Source organism: Corvus kubaryi, unplaced genomic scaffold, assembly GCF_017639235.1.
Source record: "Corvus kubaryi isolate FWS band 111438036 unplaced genomic scaffold, C.kubaryi_AGA036_p1.0 split1-37374, whole genome shotgun sequence".
In the NCBI taxonomy this organism is placed as follows: domain Eukaryota; kingdom Metazoa; phylum Chordata; class Aves; order Passeriformes; family Corvidae; genus Corvus; species Corvus kubaryi.
The window spans coordinates 3,512,801-3,533,972 of NW_024582079.1; the positions used below are offsets into that span (position 1 = coordinate 3,512,801).

At 38.1% G+C, this 21,172-nt stretch overlaps 1 protein-coding gene across 1 annotated transcript in view; it reads right to left on the minus strand.

Annotated features, from left to right (window-relative positions):
• LOC121657820 (clathrin interactor 1-like) overlaps positions 1-21,172 on the minus strand; it is a 47,559-nt gene that overhangs the window by 9,867 nt on the left and 16,520 nt on the right. The window contains exons 2-8 of the mRNA XM_042013951.1: positions 12,225-12,329; positions 11,453-11,549; positions 9,899-10,007; positions 8,876-9,040; positions 6,183-6,357; positions 1,107-1,350; positions 533-614 (exon numbers count right to left, since the gene is read on the minus strand). Coding sequence (XP_041869885.1) covers positions 533-614; positions 1,107-1,350; positions 6,183-6,357; positions 8,876-9,040; positions 9,899-10,007; positions 11,453-11,549; positions 12,225-12,329 — 977 coding nt within the window. The remainder of the gene's footprint in view (positions 1-532; positions 615-1,106; positions 1,351-6,182; positions 6,358-8,875; positions 9,041-9,898; positions 10,008-11,452; positions 11,550-12,224; positions 12,330-21,172) is intronic.

Sequence of the window (21,172 nt, forward strand, 5' to 3'; positions counted from 1 at the left end):
CCTAAAAATATACTGCATTTTGAGAGCATAAGGGTAAGTCCATGTGAAGATTAATAGATTAGCTACACATTTATGGAGAGTGAAGGATGTGTTTTAAAATGAGTAATTTCACTTTTAGGTAGCAATTTCTTTTTGGTCCTAGGGTTTGGGTCAACCAAGTGCCAAGAGAAAATAAGACAAAAAACCAAGTTTGCCATATACCTCAGATGAAGATTATCCATCTCCACCTGCCCAGCCTTTGAATTGCACAATGAGAAATGCTTGAATATGAATGGTTGCACTTGCTTTCAGAGTTAATTATAAATAACTGCATTACATACACAGTTTCTGACAGACTGATCTGGCAGTCCATCTTTGTGCTCGTAACGTTTATTAGTTCCATGCAATAGCACACACAGTACCTTGCTATAAAATGTTCTTTCTAGGCAGTTCTACATTTTTTTCAAGTATACCTTTCTCAATTTATCTACTTTATTTTTATTCTGGCAACAAACAAGGCTCTCCTCAGAACTGGAACAGACCCCAAACCTACCTGTGGAAGCTGGCTGGCTGGCTCCATCAAACAACAGGTCCACCAGGTCATTAGAGGACTTGCTGCCAGAGGGGACGGCAGCCTGGAGAAGAAATTACACCAGATATCAACTCACGATGTCATTAATCAAATGACATTAAGAAGTTTTCTGGGATTTTGAAGGATTTTGTTTGCCTTTGCTTTGAAGAGATAACAGATTTGTCTTTAAAGCCAACAATCATATAGCTAAATGTAAAATCAAGTACTGAAAAGCTAAAGGCTTTTTTTGTTTTTTACAACTGAAGAATTTGGTAAGTTTTCAGTAAATGTGCAGCTTCATAGAATCTTTAACACTTCAGGCCAAAATTCTCTTTGCTGTCCTGAAGAGACTATATTTAAAAAATTCTACACCTTAAAGCAATCACAATTAATTACAATTATACTGTTCCACAGACTGTGATAAGTCCAACTAAACATTTTTGATAAAACAGCTCCTTTCAAGGCTGCATAACAAAAATTCTACCCTAAAGCAGAAATTGTCTTAGAGGATAGAAGAAAACAGCTTCCAAAATGTTGTGCTTTCCTGCTGTCTCACCTTTGTCGTAGGCTGTGCAGGATGAGCAGCAGAGTTCTGTTCTGGGCTCGCTTTATCTCCTGTGTAATGAGCTGCTGCTCCCAAGTCAATGGTTTTTGAAGGATTTGCTGAGCGTTTCTGTCTGATGGTGGTAATTTCTGTAGCTTGTGCAATATGAATGTGTTTTGTTGTCACAGTCTCCTCTTCATCTTTAAATTCAGCTTTGGGAGATTTGCCTCTTCTTGATTTTTCGTCATCACTGTCACTAGAAAAACAAAAGTGATAGCACAACATTTGTGATGGACTTCTCAGTTCCTTGAGTGGACGTTTGGCTTAAGCCACAAGAGTTTTGCTCACTGCAGTTTCTTGTAGCAGCAGTTCGTAATAAAAATGCTGCTTTTCCTACATTTGAGAGAGGAACCGTTTCACCCTTACATAACACATCACACAGCATTGCACCTGTTGTACAGAAGCAGTGGAGGAAAGCAGGTTATTCTGTTAAACACGAACTGCAAGTCCACGACAGAGGATAATAGGAAATCAGTGTTTAAATCCAGTACATTGAATTACCTTCTGACAGGAACTCCCCCACACATTATGTAACACTTCAGCAACAGAAAGTTAAGTTGGCAGGTGTGTTCAGTACTTACACCAAGAGACAGAAAGCAATGAACCAAATTCTGTACTGTCTTTCGGGTTGAACAACTCCATTTGTGTTTCAGCTCATTTCCTTTTCCAGAAAAACAGGCTTTCATATTCTTTAAGATGTTTGTGGGAAAGGAATGCTTACAGAACTATGCAATGCAGTGTTACCATTATCAAAGCACACACAGTTGTTCTCAAAATGTAAAAGAATAAAAATGTCACCCTTTTAGGCAAAAACTTTTCAGATGTTGCTGCATACTATTTGATTCATTTGTTACATTTTCTACTTTTGTATTTTAAGTCTTTCACAAAGAAAGTAACTGGCCTCCCCCCCCATCATGTTGCCTGTTACCACCAGGATTTGTACATAACAGTGAGAATTGCTGTAGAGAAAGCTTAAATACATTGGGATGTATTTTGAAATTGTAATTCCCTTAGCAACAGAGTTGCAAGTGGAAGGGGTTTCATATTTTAATAATGCATTAGAATACTAAAACTGAAAAATTTAAGAAAGGCTGTCCCTTTGTCAGAGGGAATGTGACAGTAACTGCAATATACTCTGGGGGGGAGCCTTTGTTCTCTGCAAACAATGGTGGGCTTTTTGGGAACACGTTGCAGGTGTCATTTCCTCTGTGCATGTTACCTGCTCACCACTGGGGATGGCTCAGTAAATGCTCACTCCCTTTTGCAATTCTTTTACTGTTAAAAAGATAAATTTCACAGCTGCTGGCCAACCAGCAGCTCCTGGCATTGGCTTGAGCCAGTCTTTCACAGATAAGGGAGCTCAAATGGCATCATTTAACTTTATTTTCCAAAGCACTTCAAGCCTGCCATGTGAGCACAGCCCTGCTGCCCCACCTGGGTGCACTAACACCCCAGAGGGCACTACAACCACACTTCATTACTGACATCAGGATTTTAACAGGGGCCCCCAGAGCAGAGGGAACCACACATTATCATCGGTGCATCCATCCCAAAAGCCTTGGAGGAGGCTGAAGGATGCTGCTGAAAGCATCCAAGACCAGGACAACACAGCTAAGGCTCAGTCTCTTAATGTATGGTATATAATACCTGCAGTACATTTCTTGTCCACACTACAGAGTCCAAGAATGTTCTGTGGCCGAGGAAACAGCTGACAAGCAAAGTCTGATCAATGGAGGGATTGATACAGAACTGCCATAGATCAACCTCACTAATGCAAGAATGAAAAAAGTCAGTCTTTGGTGATATGCAGTAATATAAATGACTACAAGCTCTGAGGAAAGAAATCAAACATATGTGCCAGAAAGGAGAATAAATATTAAAGACTCAATTTTCTATGACAACCTGTACTGCTTCCAAACTCTCTCAGGAGATCCACTTTTTATTTTTCTTTAATGGTCACATTAAGAAAAAAAAAATTTACAGACTATTGTTCACTTTAAGTATGTTTACTGTGCTCAGTAAAATTGCAGTGCTTCATCTGAGAATTGCAGAGAACTCCAAAAAAATTACAGCAATGCACTATTAAAAAACTTCTGCAAAGAAAGTATACGAGTACAACTTTGAGAAATCAAAGTATGGACACATGTTCTTTTCCTTTGCCTTAAGTTTTTTGTAGTAAGACTTTTTTTAACAACCTTTAAGAAAACAAAAATAATTTACTGAGACTAAGTATATCTGAATTACATCCCACTATAAAAGTCATTCTTTAGATACAAGTTGGCTTTAAACATGGCTGGTGCCTCCTTTTAAAGGAGTACTGGAAGTTTTGCTTCCTCTCTATTCTGTTACCTGCATCAGGCTTTCTGATTACTGGAGAAACAAAGATTAACAGTTTTAAGAATTCTTAGGAAAAAAATGCAGTGTATCAGAACCACCTCTGTGTGTCTGCAGGTAATTCAGAAAGCAGAATTTCAGTGTGCAGTGCTGGACTCAGGGCAGCAAATGGTTTATTCACCTAAGAACTAGCAAGCACTAAGAAAGAAAACCAGAGGCTTTCCCACCCCTTGGGGTATTGCCTATGGTCTTCACTAGTTTCACAGGGATATATTACTGGAAAAAAGAATTCATTTTCCCCACAACACTGCTAAAATTTTTCACCTAAATTAAAAAAAAAAAAGCAGCAGACTTTGCTTCTCCAGAGCTCACTGTGTAAAGCAGTTGCACTGAAATCTACTGTACACTCAGCATTTTGTATCACTTAGATCTCTGGTAAAGTTCTTAGTTACTTTAAGAATTTTTTTCCATTTATGCAAACTACTGGCTTTGCAAGTAAAGTCAGAAATCCACAAGTTTGGCCACATTTCATTGGCCACAGGTGAGATGTGTAAGACACATTTATTCTTTGTGCTTCAAGGCCTTTATTGGTTTTACAGTACTCAAGTAATAATGGTTTATAAAGTTATTAAGGTAGAAACAATAGAACATAACAGCATGTTTGCCAGCTGAGTGAGTATCACCATTTAGTCACTTTTCCAAGTGAAATGGCAACTTAATTGTTATTATACAGCAGCAGGCTACAAATAAGCCAGTATATTTTTGGCACTTGTTTCTAGAAAAAAATTGCTGAAGTGTGAAAACACAAATGCAGAGATTTCATGAGGCATTTACAAAAGAATGTTATTTTGAGCCTAAGTTATATGATAATTAAAATTTCATGCCACCTTCAGTTTTAATATTTAAATACTGTGTTTTGCTAATAGAGCATGCACTAAGGCATGTATTTACAGTATCTTTAAGGATAAATACAGACATTCTACGACCTTCAGTTCAATCTTCTTAGATCCTCTGATGGCTTCTGTAGAAAGAAACCCCTTCATTCAAACCCTTGGATATAATCCCTTCCATGGTATCTGATCCCCATGCCAAGAAAAGAGAAAAGGAAATTCCAGGTTGGGATTTGAAGCAATGCTAGAGAAGCTGAAATGCTGCAGCCTGGATTCCTTCTTACAGCAGAATAACCTGCAACCACCAGACTGGCTTTGCTCATGTTATGTCCCAAAAATTCCTCCTCTTACTTCGAGACCCAAGTTCATCAGTTTTATAAATGTTGAGACAAATACCCCACCTGACATACACAAAAAAAAAAAAAAAGGAGGAAAGTCAAACAGAAGAGACAAGGGTTACAAGAGCAAAGCAAAAATGAAAAATGTAATATTAGCCGGAGAAAAAGAGCAGTGTAACTTGGGGTAGAGATGTACAGTGGAGAAATCATCAAAATAAGCTGCTTCTGATAAAGATGAGACTTCAGAAAGGACTGTCTACACCACTGAAAAATACAAGACTTTATCCAGTACGAGACAGGAGCCATTCAGAAATAAAAAAAAGGAAGTAAGATTAAAAAAAAAAATGTTTACTGTACATCCCCTATGTGAAACGTGGCTGGTGAGCTCTGCAGACATCATGGGACAAGTTGCTTTTGAAAGGTAAGTACAGAAAAGCCCACAGAAATGTACCATTGTTATATGTGAAATTGTTTACTTTTCTTCTGATCCTTCTCTTTGTAGTCCATTGATATTAAGTTCTAAGAGGGAACCCTGATGTGTGCAAAGAATACCAGTTTTATGATTTATTAATGCCCCAGCAAGAAGACCACATGGGCTTTCCCCCAGAAATGCTACCATTATTATCATTTTTTGGTTCAGTACAAAATTGCTTTACAACACACAGATGTGTGCATGTGTATTTTTATATTCATACACATGTGTGACTATCTAAAGATATTCTTGTAACAAACATTAATCAAATCTCAGTGCAAATTTGAATTTTAAGTTGTTTCCCAAAAGGGAATCATTTCAATATACTTGAGCACTTTCTCTACAGCAATTTCAGATTCTGTTAAGTACTAACTTGATCTCCAGACAATTAAATTCAATGCACCTGTTGAAGTGTGACAGATGTAAAGTTCTCTCTGTAGCCAAAGCAGGGTAGATTTTCTCCCTTACTGACACAATTTAATGACCAGATGTAAAATACAAGAATTTTCTTGAAAAGCCTCAACTGAAATTGACTTTTTTGTTTTAAAAGAAATTACCTGCAGGTTGTTCTTCCTGAGATCAGCTCAGACAAGCAGCACTGTATCAAGGCAGGTCTAAGCAATTTCAATTTTCTTCCTTGGCACTCCAGCATTCAGAATGTGTGTAGCATTAAGTGGCAGCCTCCAGTACACTGGCACATGACCACTGAATTGCTGAGGCAAGGAAAAGCTTAGGAAATTTCAGCCAAATTCCCCGCTTTGCCAGCAGCTGGGGCAATAATGGAAGGCAGCCAAGAGCTGTTAACTACTGCCAGAGCCACACTGCTGTCCAAGGCCAGGGAGACCTGCAGAAGCCCAGGAAGCAGGTACTGAACCCAAACATGACTCCCTACAGACACAAAGAATGGCAGAGCATTGTAACTCATGTCCAGCAATGCCCAACTGCTTTCTAGAGCAATCTCACAGATAAATTTGGGTTAAAACAACTCCAGTACCTGCACCTTTCTGGAGAGTCCTCTCGATCTTTCCTTCGGAACTTGCTGATGGTGTCATCGATCGTGCTGCCGATCTTGTCACTGAGCTCCCCTAACTTATCACTGAATGGGAATGCTGACTTTTTATCCCATTCTTCATCCCACTTGGACTTGGGCTCAGGATCATATCTTTCACCTGGTAAGACAAAGATAAGAACTATTAGATACCCAAAAAAAAGCCTATGGTCTGTCCAGAATCCCTCTCAAGCCCCCCCGCCCTACATGCACAAGCTGTACAAGTTTACAAAGCAAACTGAAAGCTCCCTCAGTGCTGAATCAACACTATTACAGCAAACACAGCATGGAATGCCCATCATTAAGTGGCAGCAATGAAGATGCAAAGACTTTTGTTTATGCCAATGACACAATCTCAATGCCCAGCACATCAGGATGCTGTTGGACTCTGCTGGAGAAGCACCAGAGGCACAGCCAGCCCTGGCTGCAGAAGCAGCTGATCAGGAAGGGGACATGGCACTTCTGGAACAGCCCCATAGTGCACAATAGCCCATTCCTGGCTGAGCCATGTGATCACAGGTAAATCACTGGGGGTTTTATGTACTGACATTAATACACAAAAACACAGTGCCAAAATATTGAAAGAATGTGCATAATAATTTTTCATTTTCCTTAGCAATTAAAAAAACTTTTTTTAAAAGACAAAAAAAGAAAACGTGGTAAAGCAACTCATCTTTTCAGGTCCAATGAATACCCTGAACATCTTTACTGAACACTATTATCAAGAAATCAAAACCTTTTTCTTCTGGTTTAGTATTCCAGACCTCCATACTGGTATCTTAGATTATAAACAGCTGCCAGTTTTACCTGAAATACACATTTGTTGTACAATCCCATCAAGGAAGTCTAAAACACTAAAGTCTTGTTTATTTATACACACACAGCCAACTTGAGTTTAATTCAAATGAAAAAACCCAATAATTTAACAAAGACTTGACTATCAGAAGCACAGCACACTTTAGTATTGTGATCTTATATCAGATCTTCTGTTCAGAATACAGGTATATAAAGAAACCAAACCAGCTCAGTTTCTAGGCAACATTTTTAGGCAAACATTTTATATTCTGGGTTATCACACACATGAAAGAAGCCATTTTTTGTACATCTTTTAAAAATGTGAAACACTAGTGATTTTTTTTTTTACTTAGGCTGAGAAAAATTGAGTAGCAGAAAGGAAGAACAGTGAAATATCACTTCTTCAAGTTACATACAAATGATATTGCAGCTCATGTAATGTTCAAGGTGTATTCAATTAAGCCATTTTAATAAAAAAAGAAAATGATGGATTCCAGCACTACAAGGTGCAAAATTTGAATGATACCTGTCTGATAACATCAGATCATATAGGGTGTATTTTTTAAGCAAAGACATAGGTGCAAGTCTCCAATGATATTTGTTTAGATCCATAAAACTTTTCCAGCAGAGAACCTGCTACAAATCCATGAGATGCTCAGTGAGATCTTTATCATTGGACAAGGAGACACTGCTCAGAAATGTACTGCTGTTAAATTTTGCAGGAGAATAAAATGGCCTTATTTCAGTTTATGTCAGGCTCTCAAGCATTTTAATGCAGGTTCCTTTAGAGGGGTTTTCCTGTGCAATTTTAAAATTAAAATAGACACCAACTAAGAGCTCAGTATTTTCAGGACAAAACAAATTAAGAAAAAATCTGAATACAAGTGTTTTGTATTTCAATAGCTAGAATCTTTTTTATTAGAAATCTCACCTGGGAAAGGGTTTGTTTAGTGCTGCTAGAAAGAGGGTTTTTTTTAACTTTACTCAACAAATGAAGGAATAATTCAAAACCCTTTAGCACAAAAATTAAATACAAGACAAAAACTAATCCTTTAAATTAAAAAACCTGAATGATACCTAAAGAGCACATAGAGAAAGGCTTCTACCCAGACTACAAGGATAGATCACGACTCTGCACAGAGAAGTCAAAAGATAAGCTCAGTGAAAGAACAGAGGGACGTTACTCAAAGTACAAATACAGTGACTCATAAGTATTTCCTAAAAAGAAAATCAGCAGAATTCCAAGCAGATAGCTATTCCAAGCCTAAAGAAACATAAAAAAGCCAAGAAATATCCAGCCTTGGAAGTTTTCAACTGCTCTACATATGAGAAAAAGGGAGAATGGAGAAACAACCTGTCAAAAACAGGAGGGAACAGATCTAAGTTGAAGGCTCACAGAGAAGAAGAGTAAAAAAACCAGACAGCATCAGACACAAAGAGGTGAAGTTTAAGCCCTACACAGCTACTGAGCTCTTACAGCAAACCCTGCTCTCAAAGAACTCACCAATTCTAGCAAACCAGAGCCTTGTGCCATTGGGACTTTGGTACTCATTGCTTACTAAAAGCACCCAAGGATTACTCAGACTGGCAGCTGTATTATGGATGGCATGCTGGGATACAGCAGATGGAAAAGCCAGTGCAAGCTCAGATCCCTGCTGGACACTATGGCAGGGACTGGGAGCAAGGAGAAAGCAGAGTACTTGGTGCCTAAATACAAAGTCAGATCTGACAGACCCCAGGAGACACACCGAAAATCCACAGATACCCTTCAAGGGTCCAAACAGTATTATTTGGGAAAGCAAAAGTGGATTGTCAATCCTTGCCCAAGGAAGCCCAGTACTCACTGTATCTGAACCCTCCGACACTGTCCGAGGACACCCCAATGTATTTGTCTTTGTTCTTCTTTGCTTTCTTCCTCTCTTCCCGAAGCCGATCATCGTCTTGAGCAAACTCAACCATCTCTTTTACCTTCTGGCGGATGTTTATCCCCTGGTCTTTGCCATTCTCATCTGTGCAGGTAATGCAGGATAGAAATGATGGATGGAAGATGGGAGGAAAAAAGCAAAATACTAAGTAAAAGGCAGCAATACTGAACATCAAACTGATAAAAAAATTTGAACTATAAACACAGCAGTCAAAAGATTTCATGACTACTGAGGTCCACTGAATTTGTTTAAAAGGGACCAATTACTTTAACACAAAATTTAGATAAATGAGTTTGCACTGAATGGTGTACTTAAATATAGGAGAGATTAACAAAGGCTGAGACAGAACTCATATTCTCCACTTGAACAATTTTAACCCCTCAAAACATGACCCTCCCTCAGTATTTTTAGCACAGTTTTTGCAAGTTTCATTGCAAGAACTCAGTCTCATGGCAAAACTGATTTTTTGAAAAATTGCTTTCGGTTGGGAAGTACTATAAGCTAAATGTGCTTCATTCCAGCCTTTTTCACATTCAAAACACACACTGGCCTTGCTGCCTTTGCACTGTAAATATTATTTGGTGGGAGAAAAAAACCCCAGCTTCAAACAGATGTGTGTGTTTTGGAGCTCTAACCTTTTCTTCCCATATGATTAAAGCTATTCCTTTACGGACACCACAGGGGACCAGTCTCTAGTGCATATTTTAATATAAACCCCAACACTCATGTTGTGTTGGTTCTGTTGTTATTAGCCAGTCTTTTCTGCAAGTTCTTGTCTTCACTAATTAATACTCTAGGGCCCCACGTCTTGGATTCTGCACTCTTCACACAACTGGCAACAGTCACATTTTAATTAGACTGGGGAAGCTTCTAAGCTGGTTCAGGTGACTGACAACTCCAACTACTGTTTTAATTTGCTTATAAGATTTTTCTATTGCTCACCTACAAAGTGGTAATTTTCCAGGGATCGCAAATCATAAATGTGTTCTCTGGCACTTGTAACAACACGCTCTGATCCATTCCTTATGAGGTAAGCTAGGAGCAGCAAAGACTATAAAAATACAAAGCACCTTATGATTGCATGAACAAAAGCTCTACCTTTTTTTTTTTTTGTAAAAACTCCAAACCTACCCCCCCTCCCCAAATTAGTAAATAATAAGACTTTTCCTTTTTAAATAAATGCTTATTATATGGCTCCCATGGAAAAAAACATATTTTCCTCACATGGCTTTTTTGCTCTTCCAACTATCAAAACTGCATTTTTAAAACTTTAACTTGTTACTACTAAATCACAAGTAGTTACCTTTATCAGCTACTGCTTGTTTTAAGATAAAGCAGTAGCAATTTAAGAGAAAAAGTTAACCTGTGAAATGAAGCATTTTCTTTCGCCTCTTTTGTTCACAATTTTCCAGTGGCTTTCACTGAAAGGTAACTCCTACAGGAATTTAAGAAGCCTTCTGCAGGATTCAATGGATATACAAAACTGCATTTCAGGACAATTTTAGACAAGTGACAAAATAAATGAAGTTTAAATAATACTTTAATTTCAGTTCCTTATGTTGAGGATTTATACCTAGAAAAAAAAAAAAAAACGCACTTTCTCTGAAGTAGTGCCTTTATCAGCTAAAACTATCATTTTATTTCAACCAATCCAAACCTGATAAACAATTCCAAGAAGTCTTTATAACATTAAGTAGCTATGTGTGATAGCATTAAATATTAATTTCTATTGTACTTCAGGGAAAACAATTACTATGACTACAAAACATCAAGCACCTGTGAAAAGCACAAACTATGCTTTAGAATTAATTGTGTCTTGCTACAATCCTGGCATCAAGAAAAACAAAATATAACCTAGTCTAACACATCAATTCGAAAAAAGGAGGTTATATTTGCATAATTCAGTGAACATTGAACACCACTTTAAGTGCAGCACAACACAATCTCAAGCAAAAAGTTTCTGTACCAAAGACAAGAAAAACGCAAATGACTCTGATCTTGTCCAAAACACAATTAGGACATAAAACTGTCATGTAAGATTTGCAAGGAAATTTGGCCCACTCAAAGTTAAACTACAATTTTTAAAGCATTACAAATTGGCAGAAAATTAAGATTAGTTTGCATTTTATTTCAGGTATTTCTGAATTCCTTCAAAAATGTTTTCCTGATAGCACCGTAACTTAACATCTCCTTCTCATGGAGCTCTGTAACAACTGCTTTGGGTAGATTTGAACTGTGAGTGCTACTCTAATACCTGAATAGCAGCAAAATGTAATTGCTCTGTTGTGTTCATTAAGTAGCATCTTAAACACGCTTCTGAAACCAGAAATTCTGTGGGTTTCTTCATATACAGCACTTGAACTTTGACTTCACCAGCAGAATTAAAAAACACAGGGAAGAAATTCTAAGTTGCTAGTGAAGACAGTGCTGTAGAATTATCTAAACAAGAACTCCACCAGGACACTGCACAAGCACCAAGCCTTGATCCTTACACACCTTATAAACTCTCCTCCAGTTCTTTTTGTTGTCTTTCAGCATCCGAGTCCACAGCATATTCATGAGTTCTGGAAACTGCTCGTACATAAACGTAGCCCTAAAGAACGGAACAAAAGTGGCACAGAAATGTTGTTTTCCGGGGTTGGCCACAAGAGCTTGTTCAGACTCGGGGCTGGCAGTAGATGGCAGGAGTGATCCAAGCCCAGGAACATCGGATGACATTAAAGGGAAAAAGCTGTCCCTGTTTTAACTCCTAGATCAGTCATTTACATCCCAGGACTACAAAGAAAAGAGTAATTCTAAAAATCTGAGGCAGTAAAAGAACATTCACTAATTTGTAACGAAAATAACGTTGAATATGAATAATAATACCCTAACAACTGCTGCCACTAATCAAACATGCAACTTCCAAACTGATTTTAACACAAAAAAAAAAAAGCTCAAGGAAGAATTTGGCATGTTTTGCTGTTTTTGGAAAAGTTACAAGAAAGCGCTTTGAAAATAAATATTAAAAAAAAGTCAGCTATATTGCAAGAATTCTGAGGATACATAAATGAAAAATCAAGAATTAAAAAATACCCGGGCTTCATGTTTTGTTTGACAGTTTTCAATACATTCTATGATTATGCATTAAAAAACTTAAGACGTTAGTTACAGCAACTTTTTGACATTACCAGTCTGAATACCACAGAGTTGATTTAGCATGAAATTTCACATTCTTATATAAAATGTACCTTTCTTTTCTTCATCACTGAGTCAAATTATCACTTACTTGGCAATCTCTCCCATGAGTTGCCCTGAAGGTCCCCATGGATCATCGTTGGTTGCTTCTCGAACCTTAGACTCTATTTCTGAATAATTCATAACCACATTGGTGCTGCAAAGGAAAAAAAATTCACACACATGAAGATTAGCATCAAAACTGAGAAACACATGAAAACTTAATAATGACACTAGTGCGTATCTCACTTAATGAGATACCTCTACAGAGTGGGAAAGAAAACAGCTTTAGTGCACAAGTTACCCTGAGGACACTATACACCACATTTAAGTTATCTTTAAGAAGGTTTTACTATTCTATTAGTCTTCAAGAATACAGATGAGAAACTGGGGATTACATTACAGCTGAATTCAGTCCAGTAAAAATGGCTTTGGGTCAAATTAAAATCCAAACCAAACCACCAGAGTCAAAGCTGATAGCTTCTGCAGCTACGTATGGTTTGCTTACAGGTTTGTAATAGTAAATTTATTTGCAAGAGGTTTTATAACTCAATCAGAAGCAATTTTTTTTTGAGTGATGCTACAAGAGAAATTCAAGAATATCAGTACCAAACAGGTGCTAGTGAAAAACTAACAAATAAAAAAAATCACATGGTAGACTAGAGTAAGTGAGATGAGATTCACTAGAAAGTCTGTTTCCTAGCTTGCACTTAATTAATTAAGGGAAAACAGCAAAAGAGAAGCTGCAGAGCACTCAGTTACAATTACAGCAATGCAAATGCTGCGAGGAGCTCAGGCTGTCTCTGAGAAGTCACAGAAAAACCTTATTTGGAAAAATTTTTTCCATGCTGTTAACATTAAAATAATAAATATGTGATTTCTTTTTTAATTAATCCTTCAAACTAGCAAAAAGTGAGCCCAGCAACCTCTTTGTGCCCCTAAAAGCATCCAGATGTGTTTGATAACAGAATCATTTCCCTCATCTTCTAAGGTGAGCGAGAGCCCTAAAACCTCACTCATAGAAATTCTGAAAATAACTCTCAGCTTCTGGAGCACCAGAACTCACAACAGCAGTGAAATCAGCAGTGAAAGGAGACCTGGTGGTCTCTGCTTTCCCTTCATAGCTGCAGTGTACTGAAACAACACATTTACACCTATCATGTCAGAAGTTTGAAAGTTTACTTAAAAGTACATCACACAACTGATTCAGAAGCTAAGAAAAACCCCTCTGAGTATTTTCAATACAAACCAACCCACAAAGACAAATTAATTAAACTGTAGGAAAGATCTAATGATTTATAATGCAATGTGGAGAAAGCATTTGCTGCTTAAAAACCTCTTCTGAACCTGAAAGATCTAAAAGAACAACAACAAAAAAAGTATCAAGATACTCAATAGTCATTCCAACAGTTATCCCTCTGTCCATGCAGGAATTTGCACAAAGCAGCATTCAAGCAACTCCTGCTCAATTTTATTTGGCATAAGGATAGCAAAGATCTTGGAACTGGGAGTTATAAACAGCAGAAACAAGAATGAGATCCCCTTAAGTCTGAAAGGGGATACAGAAGGTAATTGTTAAAACAGAATAAAATTTCTGGACCTAATCTTGGATTCTCAGCATGAGAATTCCTGCTGTCAGATCCTGATGTATGATTTTATTCAACTTTGTGTCTAAAGAGAGCATAAGCTACATGACTGAATAAATAATCAGCAAGCTCACAGAACCTATCTATATTACAGCAAGCATGTAAGAACACAGCAGTAGCTCAGAACAACAGCAATTAAGATTTTACAAATTCATTTATGCTGAATGCACCTCAAGCTTCTGTTTCTGGTATTTTCTTTACTGTACATACAAATGTAAACCAATCCCATCTTTATTTCCCACATGCATGGAAAAAACACAACCCCAAAGCTCCAGGCTTCAGAATCTGCAGCTTCCAGCACACTGGTTCCCTTGTCCGAAGCAAGGAAAGGCAGGGAACTGAATGGAAAGGTTCTGCTTGTTTTTATAACCCCTCCTTAAGCATTTGTTTGAGAGACTTGATGGAGACTTGGGAGGGGGAAGCATAAAATGAAGTATTTCCTTAATTTCTTAGAGCAAAGAATTTAAGAATGGAAAATGCTTGAAGAGATGCAAACTTAGTGTACAAAAACAAATGGCAGCATTGGCTATGTAAGAGCTCAGAGCACGTGGCTAAAGCAGCAGCACGGCTGGAAGGGGGAAACGGAAGGAAAACAAGGGAAATTAAGTAATGCCAAGAGAAAAAAGGTGCAGTTAAGCCTCTAAGTACAGAAACATGCTCGACTTCTAAACCCCTCCTGCAGAAAAGTTATTGTTCTCAGCAACTAAGAGAAAGCTCTTTTTTTATAAATGCCAAGCTGAGATCTAATGGAATGAAACGTTCCAAACCAAAGCATCTTAGAGCCACATTTAATTCAGCAACAAATGTAAACTTCAAGGAGAAAAAAACCCCTTCACTGTTGTATAGTTTGGCATCATTCCAGGTCACTTAAAAATAACCATTTCTAAAAAGGTGGAAATACAGTTTTATTCTTCCTTTCCCATGTTTTCTATGGCCCTCATTCCGTGCCCTACCCATGATTCCTGTGACCTTTGCAGAAAAAAATAATTTATGTCCAGATGTGAAGGGAAAAAGTGACTAGCTTGATTGCCAAGACTTCCTGTGATTGATATAAATTTAATATCCGAGGACACTTTCCGACACCAGGGGGGGCTCTCTGATTAGTTTATCCTGGGCAGCTTCCAGGGAATCGTGCTGGATCGCATGGACAGGCTGCTCTGCAAACAAACGGCCGTGCAACACTCGGGGCTGACAGAAAGGAACTTCTCAAGCAGTGCTTAAAACCCCCTCCTATCTGCCAGACTGCATCTGGATTCACCCCAAATCGTTCATAGAAACCCTGCATCACTGGAATCTCGTGACAAGAACATTTACAGAAACTTTTGACATGGACAAAGACATTAAACAGGAAAGTACATTTGGAAAGTTACACTCAAAATAAGTGCACAGCAATAAAGGGGTTGACATGAACACCACAAACTGTTGCATTCTTCTGTGTCTTACATTTAAGTCTACTAAATGAGATTAATGACAACAGATTTTTACTCTTTATTATACCCCTAAAAAGTTATTTCAGTATAATTTTCTTTTTAAAAAAATAAAATTGTTTTCAAAAGCCAAGAGAGGGCACTGTCACATCTCTATGGAACGAGCAACACTGTGACAGTCAGCAACATGCTTTTAATTTTCTTGCAACTTTAAATGTCTACATCTGCAATTTAGAGCAACACTGAACAGGTAGCTCAAGTCTGAGACTAAATCCCTCCATGTGAATAAATGGACATGGCTAATGAAAGTCAGTGGGTAACAGCTGTAAATACCTGACCATCTCCAACTGCATCAGAAAATAAGACATTTCCCTGTAAAGAAATGTTTTACATGCATTTTATAAACTAGCATTTGACATACATTGAAAATTAATAGTTGTACCACTTATCCCTGAAATCCTACTTTGTCCACAATTTTGTCTGCATTTTTCAAAGAATTCAATCAATCGTAAACTGCTTCAAATTTTAAGTTACATTTTGAGATTGCTACTTTTGAGATTAAAGTGTCATAACCTACAGTGTGCTAAACCCAAGGAAATAAGCGAGAAGGGAAGAGCAGAGGAAGCACATACCTCAGCTGTATAATTTGAGGTACAAATGCTGTTTAGCTGGTATTAGGGAGAACAAGCAGGCAGCAAGAGGGGACAGGAAGCTCTGTACCTCCCCATGTAAAACTCAGCTCAGAGAACCTATGAAGGCGCAGCCAAACATTCACCAAGTATCTGCCACTTCAACCTTTATAGCTGCAATAGTCTGAAAGCACTTGAACTTTCAGGCATGAAGAGGATAAAAATCCTACAGGTCTGAGATTGTCCTCAGCACTATTCTTTGAAACAGGGAAATGAAAGGCAGCTTGTGGATGACCTGCATGAAAATAAAACCTTACAGACTGCAGGAACACTTCACAGATGACACAAAAAACAGGCAGACTTTAAGAGCAGCCCCGTCTTCCTGCTCCCTATCAGCAGATACTGAACATAACCCACAATGTGGACATAAATACACATGACCACTAGTAAGTGATAAATATATCTGCAGAAAACTTCTGGGTTTGATTTCAACAGACTCCAATAGATGTATCTGCCTACTCTGCTCAGGCTTCTGATTTTACACACCACCACATGAATCAAGCTGTAATGCTCAGAAGGACAATATTGACGGCCATGAGGTATATTCTGCTCCCCATAACATATTAGTGCTTCATCACTGTTGGGGTTTCCTCCCCCGCCCCTCAAAATATCCACAAAACAATTACTGATAAAGAATTTATTTTCTATTCCAGACTAAGAAATTATTTTAAAACCACTTTTATGCTGGCTAAGTAAAATCACTGTACTTCCACCCAAGATGCTAATAAAAAATTAAATAAACACTACATCCTGAATTGAAATGTTTGTTTCAGAGTGAAGATTTTTCATTGTTCAGGACCATGAGGTGTTCTCCACAGATTCATATGCTGTAACTGAAGTCAGCTCAATTATCTGTTAGGAGATTACAATCACTTATACACAACTATAACTGTACTGCTTGTAGTAATAGCTTCCAATTGGTAACATTACAATCAGTTTTGTTGTGCCTGAACTAATTATCCACATCAATCACTGCTGGTTCCACACTGAAAAAAAATCCCAGCCTAATTCTCTCTACACCATATACCTTGAACCAGAAACTCTTTGGAAACATGGATGTGGGGACACAAGGCTCTGCATAAAGTCAGCAAGAGAAACACAAGAGTATTTTCTCAGCTAATGTCTACTCTAAAATTAACCCTCAACATTTCATAGCAATCATTTAAATACACTGCCAGCAAACTTGCTAAAGGAAAAGATGCAACAATTTTTGTTCATGTGATTTATCACTTTGGTGAGAACCCTGGATGCAGCATAAAGCACTAGGAAGAGTAAATACTTCAGTGCCCATGGTTTTGCAAAAAGAACATCACACAGATATTTCCACTTCATGCTCCCCATCTCCTCTATTTTCCACATATTTTCCATGGTCAGTGGTGTTCTGTTCCCTCACCACCCTGATAATACATTCAAAGTGCATGAAATCACAACTCAAAGGAAGCTTGCAGTTCATGGCCAGATTTTGGGAGCAATGTTCTTTTGAAGGAACTATTCCTAAAATAATCGTTTATCAGGAAATGAATAGTGTTACACCTCAAATTTTCAGATCTTCAAACATCACAAACTCAGCATTTTGTATGAATGCTCAAATACCAGCAGTTTCTTAAACATGCAGAAATCTTTCAATAACGTGCACAGCAAACCTGCCTAGAAAAAAATAAGTACCACGAGAAAAGAAGGTATTTCTACACTAAAGGTAACAAAAGAATAATAAATATCCATCCATTCAGAATGCAACTTACTTGAAAACATATTAAGGAATCAGAAAGCCTAACAGATCTTTGTCAGTGTTTCTGCACAAATGTAAAAGCCTTGAATATGCCCTGGGGCGAGAGTCAGAGCACTCCATTAAAAGCACCATCAGGATTAGAGCTGCTATTGATGTGGGTGGTGTCACCGAGGACACAAGCACAACTCTGGACATCAGATCCACAGAAGATTTGTGAAATGCCAGGTCTAATCTTATGACAACTAAAATAACCAGAAGCCACAGAGAGGGGACATTACAACAATTTCTTTATAGTGATGATAAAGGTATTGGATTGGACAGGGCGAGCCTAATTAGAAACACTTCTCAAGCCTCTGGGAAGCCGCCCACTGTGCTGAGGGACTCGGCCGTAGGAACAAGAAACCTGGCTACACAGTTAAATTTTTTTCAATGTATATTTCAAACCAATTACATTATCATGTATACATGGAACTCCTATGTGCATAATATTATGCCTTTAACTATTACTCCAAGGACACCACTGGATTATGCACCTTCTGTTTTCCTTTTTTTTTTTAATTTTACAACTGGGAACACTAAAATACTAAAAGCTGACATGAGAAACTTTGTACATTTTACCACCATTAACAGTTTCCAATGAAACACCATTCTGCAAATATCTGCTTAAGGACTAAGCACAGAAGAAAAAAAATTCAAGCTTTACGCACATGTATGTACCATACATCCAGTATGAACATTAATGCTATTCAAACAAACAGCAACACTTAAGAATTTTTTTTTTTTTTAAATAAAGAAATTAGTCTGGTAGAGCAGGCAGGGTCTGGATAAACAGAGGACAAGAGAAGCTCTGTTACTACACAGCACTATGAAGTGTGGTGCCAAAGTCTTACAAGAAGCAAATACTTTAACCTTTTGTTATTTAATGTGCCAGAACAGACAAAACATGATTTTATCTTCTGAATGTTTAACATTATCCTTTCAAAAGGCAGTCTCACATACTAATACTTTAATCTCATTCTTTTAGTAATTCTGTTAGTAGTTTCCTTATTTTTAGAAAGTTTTCTCTGTGTTTCCTGTGACTTTCACAGTGAACAAAGGCAAAGCACGCTTTAAACTTGGTCATGACAGAACAGATGCTACCGACTCTGAATCAAATCTCATCACCTCACTTGGTGACATAGCAAAGGAGACCATTACAGTTAACAGTGCTTGCATTCCACATGGACAAACCCCAGTAAAGAAACAATCCCACAGCTCTGTGCTGGTGCTTCTCGGATCTAAAACTGAATGGATTGCATTATGCAACCAGAAAGGATCATAAATGGCATAAAATAGTTAAGAAAACATTGAAGTACAGCACAAGGAAAGTTGGCTTGAACTGAATAAGGAAGAACACAGGCACATGGTTCATTTATTCACCTTTCCTATCTCCATCTAAACATCCCCACTACTTCTATGGAAAGGCACACAGGTGATAACTAGAGTGCTTTCTCTCAGAGATGGTGTCACCAGCACGGCGGCAGCTCCAAGTACAGCTCTGAACGAAGACAGCAGTAACTCACACCTGGAGGCTGAGCCACTTCCCTACCCCTGCAGTTCGAGTGCCGCCTTTGTCTTCAAGCAGCTGATTTTGCCAACAGCTCAGCTGCTGTTCCCCCTCAGCTGAGAAGCCGAAGTCACCGACTAAGACAAGATAGGGACCCACGAGCTACTGCTCACATGATCCACGGTGCATGTTTTAGGAATATTATCCAAACACAACAGTAGCAATTTGTTTTCAGATTTCCCAAAAATCAGTAGAGGGGCTGAGAACTTAAGGCAAAATGAGACTAATGTATAATGTAGAGCTGCTTCTAGACATTTGAGATTGTAGCTGCATTTGTTTTTTGGAAGAGTGAAGGACTGAATGCACTATATATAATGAGCCAAGTGAACACTCAACATCTGGAGAAGAGACAAGGCAGGCCCTGGCAATATTTTCACAATACAGTTATCTAGGAGACCCCCACCCACAGACACACACGCATTTAAGATGAAGCCCTCAGAGAGAGCAGTGAAAGACGAGAGTGAACACCATCTCATCCTCACCATTCAACTCCTATGAGTCATGCATCTGAACTATTTTTAGTATCTAGATTAAAAGGTTCCTGTAAAGTAGGGGTGGAAATAGAGGAAAAGCTTTCTGAGAATGCAAAGAAGTTGCTTTAATATTAAATGATCCTTTTTTAAACTGTGTGCAGAAGTTAGTTTCAACTACTGAGAACATACTGTAAATAAAAAAGCTACACAACTTGCGTGAGTACAGAATACATTATTTCCCCCACTCCCAGGTGTGGGAATCTTGGCATCTATTAAACTGTTAATTAGTTTCCAGAAACACTTTTGCCAATTAAAAAAATCATTTAATACTTATCCATCTGGGCATCAAATACTTTCAACAGAGCATTTGAATTGCTGAGCTAAAAAAGAATCGATCCAGATCCACACAGCGCTGCCTCCCAAACCACCAGAGGCTGGGACACAGAGCAAGCAGCACTCCAGAACCAGGGGCAGCATCTATTAACTCCGCTTGTTTCTGTGAGCATCCCTTCCTTCAGGCTCTGAGGGATTTCGGATGATCACTAGTCAAACCTGTGTTCCAAGAAACCAAAAGGATTTAATACAAAGTCAAAGAGAAAAATGCATTTCAGGATGAGATTTCTCTACGCTATGACACTCTGTCAGCTCAATGTGCAGACTGGTTCACAGACACAGGACATTATTTATCCACCTGTTATCCCAAACAATACAATGGATATTAGGCATCTATGCACCTAATGCTATTAACAAGTATTCAGAGAAGAAGACATTAATCGCCTTCCAAATAAAGATGGTGCTGCTCTTCCCTTCAGTGAACTCATATATTTACTCTCAGCCAGCCTCTTTCTTCTTGCTGGGTGAAGACAAACTAACTAAAAAACATGTAACAAACTTAATGCATTTTCATTTTGCTCCTGTCAGTAATGTCACTTTTGTTATAAAACATGCAGCTTAGATTTAGAGCCTTACAGATAAAACATATGGATACCAAATACGAAGCCAGCAGTCCGCATTCAACAAAGAAACAGATGGGGACCCATCTGCCAAAATGCCTGGTGAAATACCTCAGGTTACAGAGAGGTAACAGCACAACATTAGTGATACTTGACCATTCGAAGTTGTTTATTTTTCAGCCACTCCTCAGAACCATTACAAATATGACACCAGTCAATTTAGTCCATGAATGCCAGGTATTATTCCAGATCTTCTATGCAAGGAGCAGTCATACTCCTTCTGACCAATGATACAATCTTCATTATGTATGGTAGGATTTGAAATACATTTTCAGCTTTTCAAGTTCAGTTTCATAATTTATGCGGCAGATGTGCAAGGCAAACTGAATAGAAAGAGATAAGCCAAGAAAAACATCCTGATGGCCACAAATGAATTACAACTTGTGGGAGGAAGGAACTATAAAGCTATTTCCTGTG